The sequence below is a fragment of the Anabrus simplex genome, chromosome 3 (genome assembly GCF_040414725.1).
Source record: "Anabrus simplex isolate iqAnaSimp1 chromosome 3, ASM4041472v1, whole genome shotgun sequence".
Classification (NCBI taxonomy): Eukaryota; Metazoa; Arthropoda; class Insecta; order Orthoptera; family Tettigoniidae; genus Anabrus; species Anabrus simplex.
In genome coordinates, this window is record NC_090267.1 from 316,005,389 (window position 1) to 316,028,026 (window position 22,638).

Sequence of the window (22,638 nt, forward strand, 5' to 3'; positions counted from 1 at the left end):
ATCGGTGACCCTCTTGGCTATGGCCTCGCGTTGTTAGTATGTACTCATTCAGAGATTCTGCAGAACACACTTAATAAAGTTGGAAATAGAATTGAAGAACTTGTTATCCAAGCACGTCACTGATGAATTCATGTCATGAAGGATCTATACTAATAAATGTAGCGATGTATGAATTCAGATATAAACATGAAAATAGACATAACTGAATGAATGAGGTACTTCCAGCAGTCCAGCACTCTATATACGGTGCTTAATAGTTGTTACCAGAGAACCTTATATCCTCAAGATCCCTAGAACGTTTGGAAGATTCCTGAACTCTCCTCGGAGGCTGAGTTGACGAGGGGAAGGAGCCTTTGAAACTGGGACTCAGAACCAAAACAGTCTGTAAGTGCACAATCGTAAGCGTTTTTAACTCAGTGGAGAACTTTTCGAATGCAACGACTCATATTTTTCGCAAAGTTAATATATATTTTTATTTATTTATTTACCACTGATCACCCATTTAGGGCTGTCACCTAGGTGGCAGATTCTCTTTCGAGGGTTTACCGAGACTTTTCTTAAATATTTCAAAGGATTTGGAAATTTATTGAACAAATACCTTGGAAAATGATTCCAATCACTAATTCCTCTTCTTATGAACAAATATTTCTCCATTAGTCATTCTGAATTGCAACTCTATCTTCATATAATGATCTTCCCTACTTTTATGAACTCCACATAAACGTATTCGTCTACTAATGTCATTCTATTCTATCTCCTCACCGACAGCCCGGAACATACCGCTTAGTCGAGCCGCTCGTTTCCTTACTCCCATATCTTTCCAGCCCAAAGATTGTAACATTTTCCTGAAAGCCCAAATTAACTTTTAACATACAATCTCCAGGGCGTGTTAATGGAATTTTTCAATATATTAGGAAGTTACATAAACATATTTAATCAATAAAGAAAGCCCCTCTGAAACTATTCCGTAGGTTGGCAGTAGGCGCGGGGGCTGCTTCAAATACAATACACAATAAAACAGTATCAATCTGGATTGCTTGGGGTTTGTTGTTCTCCGGATCAATAAATGTCAGGCTAATTAAAATACCCTATGTACATGGAATAACGTACCCTGAAACCATAAACTTAGACAAAAACACGTAAACCTCGATAGCTGCAGTCGCTTAAGTGCGGCCAGTATCCAGTAATCGGGAGATAGTGGGTTCGAGCCCCACTGTCGGCAGCCCTGAAGATGGTTTTCCGTGGTTTCCCATTTTCACACCAGGCAAATGCCGGGGCTGTACCTTAATTAAGGCCACGGCCGCTTCCTTCCAATTCCTAGGCCTTCCCTACCCCATCGTCGCCATAAGACATATCTGTGTCGGTGCGACGTAAAGCAAATAGCAAAAATATATATATATTCTTCTTCGTGACCTTTTTCCTCAATCATTAGGGGTCAGCACTACATGTGGATTTGGCCCAGTTTTACGGTTATATGCCTTTCCTAACGCCAATCCTCGGTGGAGGGATGTGTTCAATAGTGTGTGTGTTAGAAGGGGTATGTAATAATGTAAATGCATATGCTCACTCCCCGAGCCAGAGGAATTAACTAAATGCGGCCAAACCTCAGTCTAATCGGGAATCGAACCCGGAACGCTATGAATCACCGAAGATCGCTAGATAAATTTGAAGTTTTACGTAGTTTCAAATATTTGGGATCAGAGGTCAATTGTAAAAATAATGTTACTAATGAAATCCACAAACAGATTCTCTGCGGTCTTTTATGGTCTTACAGAGTCCGGCTCCATGGCTAAATGGTTAGCGTGCTGGCCTTTGGTCACAGGGGTTCCGGGTTCGATTCCCGGCAGGGTCGGGAATTTTAACCTTAATTGGTTAATTTCGCTGGCACGGGGGCTGGGTGTATGTGTCGTCTTCATCATCATTTCATCCTCATCACGACGCGCAGGTCACCTACGGGTGTCAAATCGAAAGACCTGCATCTGGCGAGCCGAACTTGTCCTCGGACACTCCCGGCACTAAAAGCCGTACGCCATTTATTTATTTTATTTTTTTATTTATTTATATATTTATTTATTTATTTATTTATTTATTTATTTATTTATTTATTTATTTATTTATTTATTTATTGGTCTTACAGAACTTCTGAAGTCTCGATTACCGAAGAGGAAAACAAAAATAATGATCGACAAGGTCTTAGTGAGATCCGTGCTGACATTTGGTTCTGAAACGTGGCCTCTGTCAAAATCTGGTTTGGTGCCTTCGAGAAAAGAATTTCGAGATGCAGTTTTGCGCCAGTAGAAGAAAATAGATTATGGAGAAGACAATACAATCATAAGCTTAATAGGCTATTTAATGAACGCGACATTGTTAAAATCATTAAGATCAAGAGGCTAGAATGGGCTGTACTTGTACTTTGTGCCACTGACGGTAGAGTGTTAAAGAAGATATTTAATAGTTGCCAGAAGGATTCCAAAAAGTTGGAAGACCAAAGTTGACGTGGGAGGAATGTTTGTGTCAGGATATCAGGACCCTGAGAATTAAGAACTGGAGGAGCATGGCATTCAATAGGAAAAACTGCTAGAAATTTTTGAGGAAGGCCAAAGCCCATAAAGAGCTGTCGAACGAACGAACGAACGAATGAATGAATGAATGAATAAATAATAATAATAATAATAATAATAATAATAATAATAATAATAATAATAATAATAATAATAATAATAATAATAATAGGAGGCGTGATTAGCATAGTGACCTATTTGCTGTTTTCCGTCCGGACAACCGAGGTTCGAATTCTTGTCGGTACTGGATTGGAATTTTCATCTGAAACATCACATGGTGGTGGGAAGAGCGGCCTTGAACCGCCGGCCAAAACTAAAATGAGCCAGGTTAGCTCCAGCGATCCTAGAAATACTTCGGATTAGCTGAAGAAAGTTCTGTCCGGTTCTTAGGATGAAGGGTCACCGTACTGGTCTTCGGTTCACAGTTCACCGGGTTCGATTCTCGTATTGTTAATTCCTAGGCGTTTGTGTTCGTCTCTTCTTTTACATACAACATACCATACTAGTAACCATGACAGAAATACGCAATAGTGAATATATCCCTTCACATAAGGTTGGCGTCAGGAAGGATATCCGGTCGAAAAGGGTCAAATTCCCATCAAGCGCCGACTCTAACAAACTGGGGAAAAGGCCGAACAGAATAATAACTAATGGGCTACGTCCAGGAAAATACATCTAATCAAACATCAGGAATTAAAAGTAGCGATGAAGACCATTAACTCGCTTTACATAATGGTAAATTTCTTCTCCCCACCCCCACCCCCACCCCTCTCTGTCCAGATGCTTCTTCTTTTCTTTTTTCGTTTACACCATCGCTCACACTTTCTTAAGCCTTGTATTTTGACTCTTATTTAAACAGTCGATGTTCTTAATGTTATTTTTATTACTATATGACGACTGTTTTTACCCTGTTTAAGTCGATCACTCGCCTAGATAAATTTAGAAATTTATCACGTATTGATCTCCTGCAGTGTCTAAATTATTTAACTGAAAATTAAGAATTATAAATTACCATTTTAACCTACCTTTTCTGGTGTGAGTACCAGTGTTGTTGTTTAATTTATGTTATAAGATAGCTTTGATCTCCATTATACCAAACTGGTCTAATACGTATAATGTTTCATGTTCTATGTTTAATAACTGTACTGATGATATTATAACTGTTCTTGTTTGTCAATAGGAAGCCTCATCTACCGACTACGCGGAATGGATCCTGATGGTGATCCTCTTACATTCGGGATTAAGGAGCAGATCGGAAACGAGATTTTGCGGATAGAGAACCTCGGAACCAACGAAGCTAACGTCTATTTAAAGAAAGAATTGGATCGAGAGGTATGCATTCATCTGTAACTCACACTGAGCACTTATTAACTTCAACCAACCTATTTTTCAACGAATTTATAATTTAGATGGTATTATTATTATTATTATTATTATTATTATTATTATTATTATTATTATTATTATTATTAATGGAGGAAGTGATTGTCTCAGTGCCTTAGCTGTTGCATTCCCACCCGGAAGACTGGGGTTCGAATCCCGGTCAATCCTGGGTTGAGATTTTCAGCTCAAAAATCACATGGCGTCAGGAAGGGTATCCGGTCTTAAACCTCCGGCAAAAACCAAAATGAGTCTAGGTGGCTCGAGCGACTCCAGAATTAACTGCATTAAGATGAAGTTCTTCTTATTCTTATATTTTAATGATTATCCGAATCATGGTTATTAGTCCCATAACTAGTAGCGATTGTTTTCTGTACTGTATTAGTAATGTATATGTATTCGTATTTACTATGGCCTGAATGTTGTAAGTCTTCTGAGCTCTCCATTCAGGTTTTCTCTATGCCTACAATAGGTTCTTTTAGAATTTTATGGCTATGGAAGAATACTTTTTTTAATTGAAAGTTTTTTCTTAACTTCATTCACAAAATCTCTTTCCAGTAGATTAAACCTCACAAGAGAGTGTAGAAATATTGTATTGGTCCTTTTCTTTGTAACTGCAGGGAACAACTGCATACATGCTCAAATTTTCTGTCGTAAACGATTTCCTACTATATATTGCTATTATATATATTATATATTGCTAAGGCAATATATTCTTGTAATGACGCTGTAATGAAGCCAGTGCTATACGTTCCAGGTTTAAGTTGCCTTTAAACTCCTTTCCTAGCACCTATTGAACAAAATATGTTTTTCTGTGGAATAATTTTGTACAGTTTCGAAGAAATGCAACTCCCTTCGGTCCAGGTGAATCCTTTCTAGAAACACCACTTTTGTCTGCTTGAACTCGTTTCAACATTATGTTTGAAGAAACGAATTAAAAACCAACTAATATTACAGTTTTGGGTAGTTACGGCCACAGCATATAATTTAGACATTTTAATGTTCATCTATGTATGGGAAATGTTTCTTCTTTTCCTCTGATAAAATTGTCAATTTAACGCGTGTCTTAAACATGAGACAGTTATACGTAAATGTTGTTACAGCGCACATCGTAAAGAACTACCACAGATTGCAGGACCAGAAACATACATGCCATGACACTAAACTACAAGTAAGATCTGCATTACCAGTCCCAAGTAGAAACACATTTTATCGTACTATCATTACTATTAGAATAACTGCACGTCCAATCAATAATTACCGCTAACTTTAGTACGTAGGTCAGACTCAGTAAAACGAATTACCTCTCTTATTATTCAGTTTTATCATGTAAGTACATGACTTAAAAAGAAAGGAAGAACATTTTAAACGTATCTAAATTTGCTGCATTCAGGTTGTTTAAAAAATTCAGCATTTCATAGTTAAGCAAAATTTGTACATATGTAAAGTTTATATTATGTTTTTCCAAGAAATTTTCAAATGGCGAAGAAAAATGGTAAATAACTCATGACTGAACGGGTGCCATATTATTTTTACTTCCCGTTAAACCACTTCTTAGCCACGTGTAATTGAAATTAACTTTACGATGCAGAGTATCTAATGTATACAAGCCCATACACAAGCTTCCTTATGTGGGCTCCACTGAACTATTTAATTAATTAATTAATTAATTAATTAATTAATTTATTTATTTATTTATTTATTTATTTATTTATTTATTTATTTATTTATTTATTTATTTATCATCCGACCGGGCGAGTTGGCCGTGCGGTTAGGGGCGGGGCGCGTGGCTGTGAGCTTGCATCCGGGGGACAGTGGGTTCGAATCCCACTGTCGGCAACCCTGAAGATGGTTTTCCGTGGTTTCCGATTTTAACACCAGGCAAATGCTGGGGCTGTACCTTAATTAAGGCCACGGCCGCTTCCTTCCAACTCCTAGGCATTTCCTATCCCATCGTTGCCATAAGACCTGTGTCGGTGCGACGTAAAGCCACTAGCCAAAAAAATAAAAAATATATATATATTATCATCCGTACCTGTATGTATTTCTAGTTCATAAAATAATCCAGTATTCTACAGTAGATTAAATAATTCTAACAACGATACTGGCTTATGGCACATTAGCGATCAATTAATTTCAATATTTGCCACTCACTAAACTGCCAGCTGCCTTGGTGGATGATTGGTAGAGTGCCTGACTCTTAACCCCAGGTTTGTGGCTTCGACTCCGGCTGAGGTAGCTATACAAACCATCCGATATAATCCTGCTTTCAGTGCTAGTGAGCAACACCATCAATTGTGACAGGCCGGCAAGGTGGCACCACTCCGGAATGTTTGAAATTAGGTGGCTGAGCCCTTTATTATTATTATTATTATTATTATTATTATTATTATTATTATTATTATTATTATTATCCGACTCGTTGGCTGAATGGTCAGCGTACTGACCTTCGGTTCAGAGGGTCCCGGGTTCGATTCTCGGCCGGGTCGGGGATTTGAACCTTCATTGGTTAATTCCAGTGGCTCGGGGGCTGGGTGTTTGTGCTGTCCCCAATATTCCTGCAACTCACACACCACACATAACACTATCCTCCACCACAATAACACGCAGTTCCTTACACATGGCATATGCCGCCCACCCTCATTGGAGGGTCTGTCTTACAAGGGCTGCACCCGGCTAGAAATAGCCACACAAAATTTATTTCATTTATTATTATTATTATTATCATTATCATTATTATTATTGAACTGAGGTAAATTCATGGGTCATGGATCCTAAATATCATTTTATAATCATATTTTTACTTACTGGTAGACTACATTTTTATCATTCAAACAGTGAAATCACTAAAACATTCTGTTACCGTGTTTTGGTGGTAGTTATGCATGAAAGAAGGTGCTGGGTGGTGAATAGGTCTCAAGCTACTAAAGTGAAATTAATTTTAAAATTTAACAAGGTTATATTTTCTTTTCAAAATTAGGTAACAACAAATAGAACAGGTACTTAGTAGCCGAAACACGATTGAAAAATACATTTACATAGGTACCCCATTTGGGGCTTCAAAAGTCAGAAACATAATTCTTGGGCAATCAGCTCAGTTTTACCCCAAACACAATTTTAACAGAGGGGCAGAAAACCCCATTCATACCTAGGAGCCCTTGCTCCAAATTACACTGAAAAGCCTCCTTGAGGCATACAATATACCATTTTCAAAAGAGCCACTCGCTCTCAATTTTAAGCCTCTCCCAGGCCACACCAAACTCCACCTTTAAGCTGTCCTCAAAGGACATATACACAGGGGTAAAATACCCAACCTACTGAGGTCTATTAAATGACAAGAAGGTTAATACATGGCCTCTAAAATACAATTTGAGGGGAGGCGAACTTGCACTCCTAATACACTTTGTTTAAGACCTACTTGGCCTTAGGCCGTTAGTGCAAGGGCTAATCCCATACTACAGAGGTGACTTAAGAAAATAACAATTTACATTACATTACGGAAGAATTGGTTGAGAAAATAAGTTCACCTCCAGACAATGTGAGTGGGAGCTCGAGAGGGTTAGCACTCTCTATCCCAGTATGTAGCTTTACAAGAGAATAGATGAAAAGAGAAGTTACATTTTAGGAAAAGGTTACATAGTGGAACGCTTAGAACCCGCCCCGAAAGTTAAACTGCTGAGCTAGCAAAGAAAGAATTTATTAATCGGCCATTACCTTGTTGCTGACCGCTGCCGAGGAAAGAGGCGCTTCCCGCCTCCTGCTATGTACTTAATACACTGAAAGATGGAACAGAAGTGGCCGAGAGACCCAAAAATCAGCAGTTTAAATACTCTCGCGGAAGTTTCTAGGCGTTAGGGGAATGAAAACACCCTCCCACAAACACTTTATTGGGTAGGACACAGCAACATATTCAAGTTGGGGGAAGATACATCTGATTGGATAGAAATTAATTTAAGAAATTCGGGATTGGTTAGGTTCAACACAAGGGGAAAGAAGGGGTGAATATTGCCAACTTAAACAATGACTGAAAGAAATTTAACAAAGAACAAACTCTTGAAATTAAATTTTCTCCAACAAAATAGTTCTTTGACTCCGCACTAGGTTGCACTATTGTTGATCTTCAGTAGTGTCCTCTAGGAGAGAAAGTTTACACTTCTTACTTCAAGCGAAACAAAAACACATCAAAAATGACACAGTTCAAAAACTCAAAATTTTCCACGTGGTGACATCTTCTGAGAAGGTAAAGAATTAACAGCGTAGATAAAGTTCAGACTTCCTCCAGCAGAGGAGTTTCACCTGGCGCAATTTTTAAATTAGCGGCGTGGAGGTGTACCGCCCGGTACAGACCTCCCCCCCCCCCAAAGTTCCTCCAGGGGTGACACATGAAATCTGTTTGAAACAAGGTCCAAGTTATGCTGTGGATATGAAGCTTGATTGCAGAAGCATTTATAAGATTTCTTAATTTGGTTTGATAGAGTTTCAAAATTTTGTTGTTGCAGATGAAGTAAAGTCTTTATATTTGTAGAAGTTGAATTTCTGAAGATAACTTTTTATACTTGAAAGTGAAGGAAATTTTTTTTTTTCAAAGTCCACCAAATATTGCAGTTGAATTCCCAAGTGTAGTCATTACTTATAGTAACTGTTCATGTAGTAGATGGTGATGAAGTGGGATGGCCAGACCGGCTGTTGCGGCTTGCGTCCAAAGGAGGCCGCTCGGACCCCTCAAGTACCCTGAGATACCGCTCGCCCGCACTATGAGGGGAGCAGAGGTGTTGAAGCACGCCGCGCCCGCGGTGAACATATACAGGCTGCGGGCAAGTAGCAGGTCGTGCGCCGCACATCAGCCTTGGCCGGGAGGAGAGCTCCGGCTCGCCGTGCACACGTCGTTCTCGCTGGGGCCGAGGGGGCCCGTCCTCTGCTCCAGTTGCTGCACGGCGCCGCGCGGCTGCGGGGGCACTGAAACATTAAAGCTTGGCGGCAGAATTGTGTTGGACCATCATCTTCTTTGAGGGTACAGGCTTGTGGAGAGGTTGAGGGGCCAGCGGCGTGCGGATATCCATGGCATTTACTCAAATCGAGCCACAGTGTGTATTGAAGCAGGAGACGGGAGCGTGGTAATGGCCGAGGCAAGGACAGAATGGCAGTTTAACGGATCGGGGAAGGTTTTACACGAGGCTTACATATAAGACCAAAATATTATAGAAGGGGCAGAAAGCCTTAAAAGTAGAACTCAAAAAAAAAAAAATTTAACCTTCATATTCCTTTCAAATTATATGAAGCAAGTTGACACAAAATTTACACTGGTTTCACCTGTGACAGGTGAACCCTAAATATCCTCTCGGTGGCTGGATTGCTTACTAACAACGTAACTGGCGTAAGAAAATCGAGAATTATACAAGGCCCATGAAATCTGGGGGCAAGCTTGCCCGCGGGAACAAAATTCTTGACCATCACCTGGTCACCTACCTTCAAAGTGGTGGGTCTCCGTCCACGATCATACTTTTCCCTAACCTTTTCATGAGACACTTTAAGATTGGCTTTAGCCTTCTTCCAAAGATCTTTAATGTTATCCGGATCTATTGTCTCGGGTAGAATGTCATTCAGAGACCAGAGGTTAGAGAGCGGCGAGTTGGGAACAAACTTGAACATCAAAGAAGCTGGAGTAAACTTGTGAGATTCATGAACCGCCGAATTCAAAGCAAAAGGTATCCAATGCAGGGACGTGTCCCACCTGGAATGATCTTCATGATGATAGGCAATAAGTGCGGACCTGAGATTACGGTTAACCCGTTCAGCCAGGGATGGTTGAGGGTAATAAGCAGAAGTAGTTACATGAGAGATGGACAAGTCAAAACAGAATTTACGAAAAAGATTAGATGTAAAAGCCTTAGCATTATCAGATACAATATATTGGCACGGACCAAAAGAAGCAAAAATAGAATTTAAGCAAGTAATTGTAGACTGAGCGGTAGCCAGCTTAGTCGGAAATAACCACGAAAATCTTGTAAAACCATCTACGCATACAAAGATGAACTTGTTGGCATTCCCCTTTGACTGGGGGAAGGGTCCTACATAATCAATATACAGGCGTTCCATGGGGCGCGACGCTTGATGAGAAGACAAAAAGCCTACCTTAGTGGACATGGTGGGTTTACTGAGCAAACAAGATTTACAAGCTTTTACAAGTTCACGAATTTCGCCGTCCATACCTTTCCAGATGAACATTTCACGAATCTTTTCACGGGTTTTAAAGATTCCAAGATGCCCTCCTAATGGGGTCTCATGATAATACTTGAAGATCATAGGTACAAGAACCGCTGGAACAACAACTTTCATCAACTTATCATGCCTCGAAGGGCAACATAGAACACCATTCCTCAGAACATAAGGGACAGCATGTTCCCCAGAAGAAAGGGCTTCCATTATCGGAGCCAGCGTCGGATCTTCACGTTGGTATTTCTCGATATCCCTAAAAAGCATGGGAGCATCTGTTAGGATGGCATTAACCTCGGATAGCATGGACTCGGGAGGTGATGAACTGTCGACCTGTTCATGGTTCTCAACGTCATCTGAAAACATACGGCTGAGTCCATCAGCGACAACATTTTCGGTACCTCTGATATGCCTGACGTCAAATTGGAAGGCAGAAATACGGATGGCCCAACGGGCTATACGACCAGTACGACGCGGCCTACCTAAGACCCAGCTTAAGGCTTGATTATCTGTCTCCAGGTCGAATTTAACATGTTCCAGATAGAGACGGAACTTCTCTAAGGCGAATAAGACTGCCAAACCTTCGAGCTCATAGATGGAATACTTGGCTTCTTGAGCCGACAAAGTCCTAGATGCATAGGCGATGGGGCGCCTCCCTAGTTCAGTCTCTTGAAGAAGGACTGCAGCTACCGCTGACGACGACGCGTCGGTTTGGACGATGAATTTCTTCGAGAAATCAGGCATAGCAAGTACAGGGGCATTACAAAGTGCTAATTTAAGGTCTTCAAAAGCGGCTTGTTGAGAAGGTCCCCACTCGAATTTGATGCCTTTCCTACGAAGAAGGTTTAAGGGCGCCGCTCTATTAGCAAAGTTAGGAATGAACTTCCTGAAGAAATTTACCATACCAATGAACCTGGCGATACCTTTAATGTCCTTGGGAGGTTTAAAATCACGGATGGCCTGTGTTCTAGAATGATCGACTGCTACACCATCGGGTGACACAATATGCCCTAGGAATGACATAGAGGGCTTAGCAAAGGCAACCTTGGACAACTTAACAGTTAACCCAGCCTTACGAAGGCGATCGAGAACTTCTCGCAAATGATCTAGATGTTCTTCAAAAGTCTCTGAAAATACGACGACATCATCTAAATAGTGATATAAGTATTCGAATTTGATGTCGGAGAAGACCCTATCTAGTAGCCTAGTGAGCACAGCTGCCCCCGTGGGGAGCCCGAAAGGCACGCGGTTGTATTCGTATAAATTCCAGTCCGTGGCAAACGCTGTAAGGTGTTTAGACTCTTCGGCAAGGGGAATTTGTTTATAGGCCTGATTCAAGTCCAAGATAGTGAAGAACTTGGCCTTACGAAACCATGAAAAACAAGAATGAAGGTCAGGAAGGGGCACAGATTGCAACACCACCTTCCGATTGAGAGCCCTGTAATCAATGACAGGCCTGAAGCCTCCTTGGGGTTTCGGGACTAGAAAAATAGGCGATGAATACGCCGACTTAGAGGGCCTAATAATACCATCCTTCAACATCTGGTCGATAATTTCTTTCAGAGCCTTCATTTTAGGTGGAGATAGCCTATAAGGTGGAAAACGGACAGGAATCGAATCCGTGACCTCAATTTTGTATTCAATAAGGTCAGTAACACCAAGAGTATCAGAGAACACCTCTGGAAATGACTGACATAATTTACGAATACTATCAGCCTGCTCCTCAGGTAGATGTCTAAGGTCTAACAACATCTCATCCTGGGTAGGCGAAATAGATGAACATGACACAGAATTACACTTTAACAAGGGAATTTTACAATTGGACGCAAATTTGAATGTGCACGACTTACTCTGAAGATCGAGCACAAGACCAGTGTGAGAAATAAAGTCCGCTCCCAGTATGATGGGGCAAGACAAGTGCTTAGCCACAAACAATTTAATTTTCCATGTAAATTTAAAAATACGAATTTTGACCAGTACGGAACCTAGAATTTCTAATGGAGATGAATTAGCCGAAACATATTGAATAGGAGATGAGACGTAGTCAGGTAGTTTACAAACAGCTTTCAATTTAGAATACCATTCAGCCGAAATAATCGAACGAACACTGCCTGAATCTAAGAGAGCTGTTATAGGCTCGTTATTTAACTCAATCTTAAGAAAAGGAACAGGTGCGGGGGTATCCGCCGCAATCCTAAGACACTCTTTGGGGCATTCAAAAGATGTATTCGAAGACTTATCGTTCCCTGAATTCTCGACCTTTTTGCCAGGGGCTGAGCCTTGGGAAGCAGAATTAGTTGACTCAGCCGCAGCCACTAGTCACTTTTGATTGTTGTTGGAAGTTACACCAGAAGTTGAGCAGGAGGAGGTGCTATTCGAATTGGGACAATTCTTTGCGATATGTGAGAAAGCCCCACATTTAAAACAGCCTTGTGATGAACCCGCTCCATTATTTGCCCTACTAGACTTGATCAGAGGACACTTGTTGCGCAGATGGTCAGGCGACCCGCAAGCATAACATTTACGGGGATTGACTGGTCGGCGAGGTGGAGGCCGAGTGTTACTAAAGGAAGGCGGGGGTTCTTTCGCGACACGCAAAGAATCGGCGCATCTAACTCCTTCCGCTGAGACGGCCAATGCTTCAAGTTCAGAGAAGGTTTGCGGACACGCCGCGAAACACAAATATGACCTATAGGGAGGTGAAATTCCCTCTACAATAGCCTGTACAATCTGATCTTCAGGAAAATGAAGGGCAAACACCCTAGTATAAAACTTAATGTCCTGTATGAAATCAGCCAAGTTTTCATCCAAGCGCTGTACACGATAATAGTACTTCTGAATAAGGGAGGACCTGGCCCTAGCAGGGATGAAGTTAGCTAGCAAGTGGGCATGGAAATCCTCAATAGATGATTGCTCGGCAATGGCTCTTACGATTTTATCAGAGAGAATACCAATAGCATACGGATAGATAATTTGCAAGATTTGACATGGAGAAAGAGAAAAAACAAGGGCATGATCCTGAAATTCCACTAGAAATCTTAAAAATGAAATTACGTCACTGGTGGTATTAACGGAAAACTTAGAGATACCTCTGAGCAACATTGCCAATGGATGAGGCAAGCTGCTAAACCCGGGTGACATAGTAGGTAAAGGTTTCAATGGTAATGAAGTTAATTCAGAACGGATGTTACTCAATGATGCACGACGTTCAGATTCGTTGTCCAATGGGGCAGGGATATTTTGAGCAGCAACGGTTATTCTATTAACTTCTCCCTTGGGAGGCGCTTCCTCACTACCTGCATTTACTATGGTGGGTTGATCAGATTTGGGAGGAACTTCCCCAGTTAACAATTGAGTGACCTTACTAGATAATTCGGAAATATTTTCCAGGAGCGTACTATCTTCCTTCCTCTGAACATCATTCAGTTTTAGAGACAACAGATCGTTAACCCTATTCGAAAAATGATATAGCCTACCTTGCACACGCTTAATTTGATTCGGAGACGGATCATTTTCATCAAAAAAAACTAACTACAGAAGCTAGCCCAGTAACATTCTCCGTGATCGTGGAAAGAGAATCGTCAATTTCTTTCTCTCCCAAATTGGGGATGGAAATGGGCAAATCAAGGGACTCTCTAAGCTTGTTAGTGTCTATTGCAACCGTGCCTCCAGATTGCACATTTCTGATAGTTAATTCATAGATCAACTCCTCCTTGCGCAAATAGTTAAGAAGGAGAACATCGCGAGGGCCGGGCATGGTGACAGAACAATTTTGAAAAACTCAAAAAATTCCAGCAACTGGGAAAATAGTTAGAGTTCGGAACAAACAATATTTAGCCGTCAAAAGGGGCTAAATTGAGACCCATTCAACCACGCTCTGCTACCACTTGTTACCGTGTTTTGGTGGTAGTTATGCATGAAAGAAGGTGCTGGGTGGTGAATAGGTCTCAAGCTACTAAAGTGAAATTAATTTTAAAATTTAACAAGGTTATATTTTCTTTTCAAAATTAGGTAACAACAAATAGAACAGGTACTTAGTAGCCGAAACACGATTGAAAAATACATTTACATAGGTACCCCATTTGGGGCTTCAAAAGTCAGAAACATAATTCTTGGGCAATCAGCTCAGTTTTACCCCAAACACAATTTTAACAGAGGGGCAGAAAACCCCATTCATACCTAGGAGCCCTTGCTCCAAATTACACTGAAAAGCCTCCTTGAGGCATACAATATACCATTTTCAAAAGAGCCACTCGCTCTCAATTTTAAGCCTCTCCCAGGCCACACCAAACTCCACCTTTAAGCTGTCCTCAAAGGACATATACACAGGGGTAAAATACCCAACCTACTGAGGTCTATTAAATGACAAGAAGGTTAATACATGGCCTCTAAAATACAATTTGAGGGGAGGCGAACTTGCACTCCTAATACACTTTGTTTAAGACCTACTTGGCCTTAGGCCGTTAGTGCAAGGGCTAATCCCATACTACAGAGGTGACTTAAGAAAATAACAATTTACATTACATTACGGAAGAATTGGTTGAGAAAATAAGTTCACCTCCAGACAATGTGAGTGGGAGCTCGAGAGGGTTAGCACTCTCTATCCCAGTATGTAGCTTTACAAGAGAATAGATGAAAAGAGAAGTTACATTTTAGGAAAAGGTTACATAGTGGAACGCTTAGAACCCGCCCCGAAAGTTAAACTGCTGAGCTAGCAAAGAAAGAATTTATTAATCGGCCATTACCTTGTTGCTGACCGCTGCCGAGGAAAGAGGCGCTTCCCGCCTCCTGCTATGTACTTAATACACTGAAAGATGGAACAGAAGTGGCCGAGAGACCCAAAAATCAGCAGTTTAAATACTCTTGCGGAAGTTTCTAGGCGTTAGGGGAATGAAAACACCCTCCCACAAACACTTTATTGGGTAGGACACAGCAACATATTCAAGTTGGGGGAAGATACATCTGATTGGATAGAAATTAATTTAAGAAATTCGGGATTGGTTAGGTTCAACACAAGGGGAAAGAAGGGGTGAATATTGCCAACTTAAACAATGACTGAAAGAAATTTAACAAAGAACAAACTCTTGAAATTAAATTTTCTCCAACAAAATAGTTCTTTGACTCCGCACTAGGTTGCACTATTGTTGATCTTCAGTAGTGTCCTCTAGGAGAGAAAGTTTACACTTCTTACTTCAAGCGAAACAAAAACACATCAAAAATGACACAGTTCAAAAACTCAAAATTTTCCACGTGGTGACATCTTCTGAGAAGGTAAAGAATTAACAGCGTAGATAAAGTTCAGACTTCCTCCAGCAGAGGAGTTTCACCTGGCGCAATTTTTAAATTAGCGGCGTGGAGGTGTACCGCCCGGTACACATTCATTCCATTATTTAATCATGGCGTCACCATCTACGAGGTCTGCCTCCCCTTTCAGGGGAGGAATGAAAACAATTATTAGTAGTAGTAGTAGTACCCCCCCCCCCAGCGGATGCAGAGTGGGTCTTGGCCCTTGTTCCTCAAATGGCCACAGCTGGTCCGTGGTCCGACAACTCTGTTCTCCGACCAGCCAACAGAGCAGAGGAGGGGTGGCCATGGCTCTACCATGGCTCTACACCTCTGTATTCGGGAGATGGAGAGGGGCTGGTCCCCATCATCGGCTGTCCTGAGAATGGTTTTCCATTCTCCTGCTCTAGGGTGAATGCCGGGACAGTTTCTCTTATAGGTCACGGCCGCCAACCCTCTCACCTTCTCCGCACACCTCCTTCTCTGATACAAATCTCCCGGCCTGAGAGACAGCGTCACTGTCTAGGAGGCCTGCCTCCCCCTTCAGGGGAGGAATGAAAATATTTTGTTGTTGTAATAGTAGTAGTAGTATTAGTAGTAGTAGTAGTAGTAGTAGTAGTAGTAGTAGTAGTATCTCCTACCATGACGAATCTCCTCTTTTTTTTTCTGATATTATCACATCTTCATCAATATATCTTATCACGACTGAAATTGTCCTCAGGGCTAAACACATGAGTATAATTATATAACTTAAATGTAATATATAATGTAAATGACATGTCACTTGAATCATTTTCATAAATTTTACTGAACCTTCTTGATAGATTTAGCAGAGTAGCTACTTGCATTATATTTCTCTGTTAATGTTTTAGGTGCGAGATGAATACCCTCTGGTTTTAACACTAACTGATGGACATCTTGGAGATGGAAACTTCATCACCCAGAGTTTGTTGATTTTGGTAGAAGATGTTAATGACAATGAACCAGTTTTTAAACCCTATCAACCAACAATAACAGTGCCAGAGAACAGTCCACCAGGAATCCTTGCTACTGTAGAGGCTACAGACCAAGATGAAGGATCCTACGGACAGGTTAGTACATACCACTATCCTTGTAAAAATTCTAATGGCTACTATCTCTAAAATTGTTTTTGAAAAGAATTGATTTTTTAGAATAATAATTAAATCCCTCTTATGTGAATATTAAGTTTGACAGTGATAAAAATGTCATTGTTGTGTTAATTAAGTGGTATCTGTATGCTGCAATTAATGTGGCCATTGTAGCTAAGTTCACATTTTTTCTTTTTCCAAAATCTTTAATGAAATACTTTGTAATATTTTAGGTGGTTTACTACCTTCAAGAAGTTGATGGAGACAATAGCATGTTCAGTATCTCAACAGTGAATGGAAAAGGTGTTATAAGACTATTAGGACATCTGGACTATGAGCGCAAGTTTTTATATCAACTACGGGTTTTAGCAGTGGACAGAGCTAACAATGAGAGGGTAAGTATTAACAAGTTCTGGTACCTACATTTGCAAGGTGTATCAACTTGAATGAAAATTTTCTCACTCAGAAAATAGTTTATTAAAGTAGGTGCTAAGGAATTAAATTTCTGTATTTTAGTTAATTGTTTGTTTATCAGCAGGGTATACATGTTCTCAGTCTGACATGGAGCCACATGTTGCTTTGAACAATTTTATAGCATAAGAAATTATTGTTGGATGGGAAGTTGATTTAGAGGGGAAATGCAGATTGATGAGATTGGTACATTCATCCAATCAGAGAGAAAATCTGTTGGGTGCTTTATAATAAAATTAGGAAATAAATATGGGAAAATAGTAACAGAGAATCTATATATATAAAATAAGAGTTTTGTCTGTACATTGCTCAGAATTTGAAAATAATGGTATTTCTGTATCGGTCATGTCCATAGTAACAAGAAAATGCATTTTTTACTTTCCCGTCATTTCTGTCTGTCTGTCTGTCTGTCTGTCTGTATGTATGTATGTATGTACACGCATCACGAGAAAACGGTTGAAGAGAATTTAATGAAAATCGGTATGTGAAGTCGGGGTATGAGCCTCTACAATCTAGGCTATAAATCATTTTGCTCACGCTGAGTGAAATGGTAGTTTAGGGGAAGGCCTAAAATTGAATTCTCAACTATTTATGTTATTAGTGGTCTAATGAAAATCGGTATGTGAAGTCGGGGGATGAGCCTCTACAATCTAGGCTATAAATCATCTTACTCATGCTGAGTGAAATGGTAGTTTAGGGGAAGGCCTAAAATTGAATTCTCAACTGTTTATGTTATTAGTGGTCGTATTTTAAAGAAAATGGGTATGCAAAGTTGGGGAATAAGTTGCTACAATCTAGGCTATCAATAATTGTATTCACGCTGAGAAAAATGGTAGTATAGGCGAAGGCCTAAAACTTAATTCTCAAATATTGTTATTAGTAGCCTATTTTATGAAAATCGGTATGCAAAGTCAGGAAATAAGTTGCTATAGTCTAGGCTGTAAATTATTTTATTCACGCTGAGTGAAATGGTAGTTTAGGGGAAGGCCTAAAATGTAATTCTCAAATATTTCTTATTACAGGTGTAATTGATGAATGCTACATAATTAAGGTTATATAGTATTAAATTTCCTATTATTCATGTCTTATACATTGTTACCGTACTGGCTATGATCACAAAGATATTCATGAATTTGGATTTTTGTTACTAAGACCATATCTGCGCCGAGTAACGAGAAAATGGGTAAACAGTATTTAATGAAAATCGGTATGTGAAGTCGGAGAATAAGAAACGACAGTTTATGGTATAAAATATTTTACAAATCACAGAGTCGAAAGAAAACTATATGTGAAGGCCTACAATATAGAAAGCTCACAACATTGATCAACAATAACATTACATTGACCATTGTTTGTCGTGATGTGCTTTGTGTCTTCTGTTGCCCCTCATCTCCGGTAGATAGGATTACTGCTGCGTACAGAGTATTTTTTATTTGATTTACGTTGCACCGACATGGATAGGTTTTATGGCGACGATGGGATTGGAAAGGGCTAGGAGTGCCTTAGGCCTTAATTAAGGTACAGGCCCAGCATTTGACTGGTGTGAAAGTGGGAAACCACGGAATACCATCTTCAGCGCTGCCGACAATGGGGTTCGAATCCACTATCTCTCGGATGCAAGCTCACAGCTGCGCACCGCTAACCACACGGTCAACTCGCCCAGTCGTACAGAGTGTAACAGCCTGTCTGAATATTGATGGGAAGTAGCTGGGGAGTTAGATAACTTTCTTCTTTAGCATGCCATTCCCCTGGTTTATAAATTTTCTGATACTACTGGTATGTAACACACTGGATCATCATAGCATTCGGACTATTCAATCCCTACTCTGAGGCACTGATTAGAATGAACAGTGTGCATATTTAGCAGAATAATGGCAGATGAGTGTTCATGGCAATCTGCGGCCTGGTCATCCCAGCTCTGGAACTTTGGACTATTAGATTGGCACCGCAATCTAACCGCAGCACTGTTCGTTAAAAGTGATAAAAAGTGCGGCTTTCCATTTGATCGAGTATTTTATATGATAGCATTGCTTTTAATCGCTACATTCATACGTTTTTGTAATGACCTATGTTGATTTCTGGTTAGGAAAACCACAAAGTCAGTCTTTCTGAGAATCCCGTAGCGAAGCACGGGTACATTAGCTAGTAATAAATAATACAAGTTCTGCATTGTAGTATTTGTCTGTAAATTTTACGTTACTATCAAGCTTTCTGGAAATGATCATGTTTATGTTATCTTTCTAGGTAAATACTGGCACTGCAGCTGTGTTGGTTAAAGTACAAGATATGGAGGACCAGCCTCCAGAATTTGTAATTGTTCCTCCTGTAACTAGGGTTAGTGAGGATGCAAGAATTGGTTCTTCAGTACTTCAAGGTAAGCAACATTTAAAGGTGAAATCAAAACTCATGATGGCACTACCCCTGTTGTCATTGTGATAATCAATTCTTAAAGCAAACTGCGAGGGTCTTCTCCATTTCAGTAAAGTATATTATAAAAAACTAAAAGTAGATTGCCAGACTGAGTGCCTGAGAAGTCAGACAGAGTGCTGGCCTTCTGAAGCCAAGTTGGCAAATTGGATCGCACCCAGTCTGTTTGAACCAGTATTTGAATTATACACCAACCTTCTCTCTGTACGGATTTAGCAGTGCAATAAACAATTCCTGCAGGACAAAATTCCAGCATTTAGTGTCTCCAGGGGTTTTCTACTTATAGGAAGCTGTCAACTAAAACATGTTATTAAATTCATTTGTAATTATTGTTAAAACTATCACAGTACTTTTTTTTAGCTCTTTGACAGTTACTGAATTGTTATGAAAGCATTTAAGTAAAATATTGCTTACCTTACTTCTTGTAAATTAGATCAACTCTGTCGTATTTCATGGATAAGTAACGTAAGAATTAAGGAAACAAAACGCACCTGGGATAGTCTACATCTCAGGGAGGGAGCAAGAGAGAGAAAGAGAGAGAATATTAAATCATTCTGAATGTCAGGGGAAATACTATGAAAAACTACTGAAGGGTCAAAGTAGGTTCGAAGTTGATTGATGTAACGTGCCAAGATGTTCAAAATTTGAACATAGATATCTCAGTTCAAAGATACACTAATTTCTTTTTGACCCCTAAAAGCAAGTCACTGAGAGCCTTGAAAGTAAACAGTAGTTATTAAAAGACACAATTTTCCTGTTTAATAGTTTCATTGCGTTTTTCCATAGCTCTTTCATGCTGGATTCTTACACAAAACTCAATTCGCATATTTTTTCAGATAATTGAAGTAATTTTTAGATTTTCATCTTTTATCTGCTTTATAAATACTGTATTATTAGCTATATTTAAATATTCAAAGTACATAAAGTTTACAATGTTTTATCCCTAAAGAAATTACAAACCCATTACAGTATCTTTTTTTCCTTTTAACACATCAGTCAATCTACACTGCTGTGCAAAACTTAAGGACGATAGTAATTTTCGCAGGTAGTGTCACTACCAAGAAGCATAGCTCGATGAAACTTGAACCATACATAGGGAGAACTGCTACAGTGTGGTACAGTAGGCAACTGAAAGCAGTATGCAATAAGACAAACAAAAATGACACTTTTATACAGAGACAATAAAATACACGTAAGTCACTGCAACTTATGATGGTCCCCTGGACATCACAGGGTTCTTAAAAGGGTGTGTGATCACTGCGGACAGTGATGCATGCTCTGCCACATGTTGCCATGCCGGCCACGAGATTGGTAAGGAGTTCTTGCAGTAGGGCATGCCATTCCTCCACCAGTGCAGTTGACAACTGCTGGTTGGTCATTGGTGGCTGTAAACATGCTGCAATACGTCTGCCTGACATGTACCACACATGCTCGATATTATTTAAGTTGGGAAAATGGGCAGGCCAGTCGCTTTGTCGAATATCCTTTTGTTCCAAGAGTTCTTCCACCTACACTGTTCAATGCAGTCATGCATTGTCCAAATCCATACTCATTAGTAAGTTTGTTGATATGACACTGGCTTTATAAAATTGTAAGTTATTTGATAAATTGGAAAGTACTTATGATTTTGAAAGTTATATTGAAGTCACTATAAGAAAAAGTTGCATGGAAAATTAAAAGTCCCACTGTCGGCAGCCCTGAAGATGGTTTTCCGTGGTTTCCCATTTTCACACCAGGCACCAGGCCACGGCCACTTCCTTCCCAGTCCTAGCCCTTTCCTGTCCCGTCGTCACCATAAGACCTATCTGTGTCGGTGCGACGTAAAGCCAATAGCAAAAAAAAAAAACAAGAAAATAATAATTAAAAGTGACTTGTAGACTGGAAAAATTAAATGATAAGTTGCAGTTCATACTGTTCTTTAATAAGACAGATGTATATCACCTTTTTGCAAGTGCTGGCTCTATTTTGCTGTAGCTTCACAGGTCCATAGAACCATGTCACCAGCTATCAGGAACACCATTACTGGAATACCATGACCACGCATCCCCCGAAGCTACCACGCTTCCATCGATGGAAGTTCACATGATGATACAGGTGGTTGAATTATGCATGTGGCATCAAAGTTGCAGACACCACTTTGAATGATATAACACTGTCTGTTCCTAATTAGCAAGTCTAACATTCAGAGAGATTTTGAACCAAGGTTCCACTTAATAAGGTGATCGAACCTTCACGATACACTGAATGCACTATATTCTGACTGTAAGTTTTAATGCATTTCGAAAAGTTTAAGCAGAGTCTAAGCATTCTACTTCATATATGATGATGTTGTGAGATTCAGTCTATGTTCCCTTATATAGATTTAAGAAGAAAAAAAAAAAAAAAAGAAAAAAAAAAGAAATAATAATAATAATAATAATAATAATAATAATAATAATAATAATAATAATAATAATAATAATAATAATAATAATAATAATAATTATTGTATGGCCTCAGCTACCGTGTGCAGACATTTCAATTTGATGCCATCTGGCTGTCTGCTCGTCAATTTCGATGTTCCATTTTACTCTAGGCCCACTAGATGGCAGACTGAGTAAACCGAAACTCTCTTGGGTGTCTATGGCTGAGATTTAATTAATTTTGTCGGACAAACACCAAATGTGTCACCAGAGATCTTTTACATGCCAACATCGTATGACATGGAGTGTCAAATGGATTTTTTTCCACCCTTCAAAAATCCGACTACCTCTGCCGGGTTTGAACCCGCTATCTTGGGATCCGGAGGCTGACACTCTACCACTGATCCACTACTGTTAATTTAGCACCAAGAAGTATTAACATTCGATTTCACAGTCTTTATCCCTTTGCGTGAACTAATATCCACGTAACTTCAATAAACAAAATCCTAACTAGTTGGTTACTTGCAGAAATTCTACACGTGAACTTGTCTCACTAAGTTATAAGCACATGGCATAAATTAATAATGTCCAGCGTATGACACTTGTGCTTATAAGTAAGCCATACAAAATGTTTAAGTGTTTGAATGCTTTACGTGAGTCCTTTAGAAAGGACGAAAAACTTTAGAATGTAGAGTTGTACCACTGTCACAGTTAAAGTTCTAGACCAGGGGTTTCCAATTGGCGGCCCACGGGCCGCACGTGGCCCGCAATGCCATTTTTGTGGCACTGTAA

At 39.9% G+C, this 22,638-nt stretch overlaps 1 protein-coding gene across 1 annotated transcript in view; it reads left to right on the forward strand.

Annotated features, from left to right (window-relative positions):
• Cad88C (cadherin-88C) overlaps positions 1–22,638 on the forward strand; it is a 211,082-nt gene that overhangs the window by 79,620 nt on the left and 108,824 nt on the right. Inside the window, exons 2-5 of the mRNA XM_067144414.2 lie at positions 3,742–3,893; positions 16,310–16,528; positions 16,780–16,941; positions 19,262–19,391. Coding sequence (XP_067000515.2) covers positions 3,742–3,893; positions 16,310–16,528; positions 16,780–16,941; positions 19,262–19,391 — 663 coding nt within the window. The remainder of the gene's footprint in view (positions 1–3,741; positions 3,894–16,309; positions 16,529–16,779; positions 16,942–19,261; positions 19,392–22,638) is intronic.